The sequence below is a fragment of the Galeopterus variegatus genome, unplaced genomic scaffold (genome assembly GCF_000696425.1).
Source record: "Galeopterus variegatus unplaced genomic scaffold, G_variegatus-3.0.2 Scaffold65, whole genome shotgun sequence".
In the NCBI taxonomy this organism is placed as follows: Eukaryota; Metazoa; Chordata; class Mammalia; order Dermoptera; family Cynocephalidae; genus Galeopterus; species Galeopterus variegatus.
Genome location: NW_007726176.1, coordinates 24,120 through 25,475, shown reverse-complemented (window position 1 = coordinate 25,475; position 1,356 = coordinate 24,120). Strand labels below are relative to the sequence as shown.

Here is a 1,356-nt window from a genome sequence, read left to right as displayed (position 1 = left end):
ATTTTTTTTTTTTAATTATGAGAACTAGGTTTTGGAAGAGGGTGGAGAGGAGCTCAGGTCTACTTCTCTTATTTGGGGGAAGAGGAGACAGGGTAGGGAGGGCGGTGTCTTGCCCTAGGTTCTCTGTAGAGGGCAAGATAACGCCACAGCCAGGCGATCCTCAGGCCCATGCCACCCATTCGTCACCTCACCACTGTTCAGAGTTACTGCTTCCCACAAAAGTGGCATGCCCAGTCCAAAGGCAGGCGAGTATCTGGCCGAGGCTGCAGCTAGAGCCACCTACCCACTCGCCGGGTTCTCTGTTCTGCCTCCAAGGACCTTCTGGTGCTGAGTGCGTGAGTGACAGAGGCAGAGACGCTGCCGCAGCTGGAAGAAACCAGAACCAGCCCTGGAGAGGCTTCGCCTGGACACAGTCCCTACCCTGAGTCCCTTCAACCTCCACAACAGGTCCCTCTCCCGCCCTCCAACCCTCTTCCCCACCTGTCCCTGCCCCAAGAAAGGATCCAGCCCCTGTTGGCAAACACTCCCTTCCACATCTGGCAGGGGGAGGGGAGTCACCTTGAGGATTGAGGCACGGAGGACCTCCCGCCAACAACACGCTGCGCACTTTACCCTTTCAATAAAAGATTCCACTTTGCCTGCACTTGGGGCAAGTTTCATGGAAGACCCTTGCTCAGGGTCTGGATGTCTTCTGTCTTTGGCTGTGCCCGGGGCGCCTGGGGGTTGTAGCCACAACTGGTTGGAGGATGGTTCAGTCCATGACCGAAAAATGTCGACACATCTGGGGACCAGACAGATGAGCAGAAGGGACTCTAATTCAGCTCTCACTGCCTTTGTTCTGCACTCTCCTTGCCTCAGTTTCCCCCACTACTCCTCAGCACATGGGGAAGGCCAGGACTCATGAGCAACAAGTTCAAGATCATCAGACTTCACACTGCCAGAGGGACTGTCTTACAGCCTAACCTCCGAGTGCCATCATGATGAGGGTCTCCGCCTCTTCTCAGTTTTTGGTTTCCCTCTCTCCTTCTTTCCTCTTCTGTTTTCCCAGCTTGTGACTTGCCCAGGCCCAGAAGAGTGGATGGGTGCATGCCAGGTCCCAGAGGAGAGATGAAGGGGGCAAAAAGAAGACCCCCTTCTGCCCCAGCCTCTGATAGCTTATGTTTGTTGAGTGCTCACTACCTGCTGAGCCCTGAGCTGAGACTTTAGGACTTCATCTCATTTAACCTCATGAGAGCACCATGGGGTAGGTACCAGGATGGCCTCTTTCCCAGATGCGGAAACCAAGGTGCTGAGAGGTGCAGTGCCTTTCCCAAGGTCACACAGCTTCAAACTGACAGAGCTGAGGTGTTTTTTTTT

At 54.4% G+C, this 1,356-nt stretch overlaps 1 protein-coding gene across 1 annotated transcript in view; it reads left to right on the top strand.

Annotated features, from left to right (window-relative positions):
• The window catches only part of BPIFB4 (BPI fold containing family B, member 4), a 26,178-nt gene extending 25,789 nt beyond the window's left edge, over positions 1-389 (top strand). Inside the window, exon 15 of the mRNA XM_008576943.1 lies at positions 316-389. Within this exon, the coding sequence (XP_008575165.1) occupies positions 316-339 (24 nt within the window). The 3' untranslated portion in view covers positions 340-389. The remainder of the gene's footprint in view (positions 1-315) is intronic.
• The last annotated feature ends 967 nt before the right edge of the window (positions 390-1,356 follow it).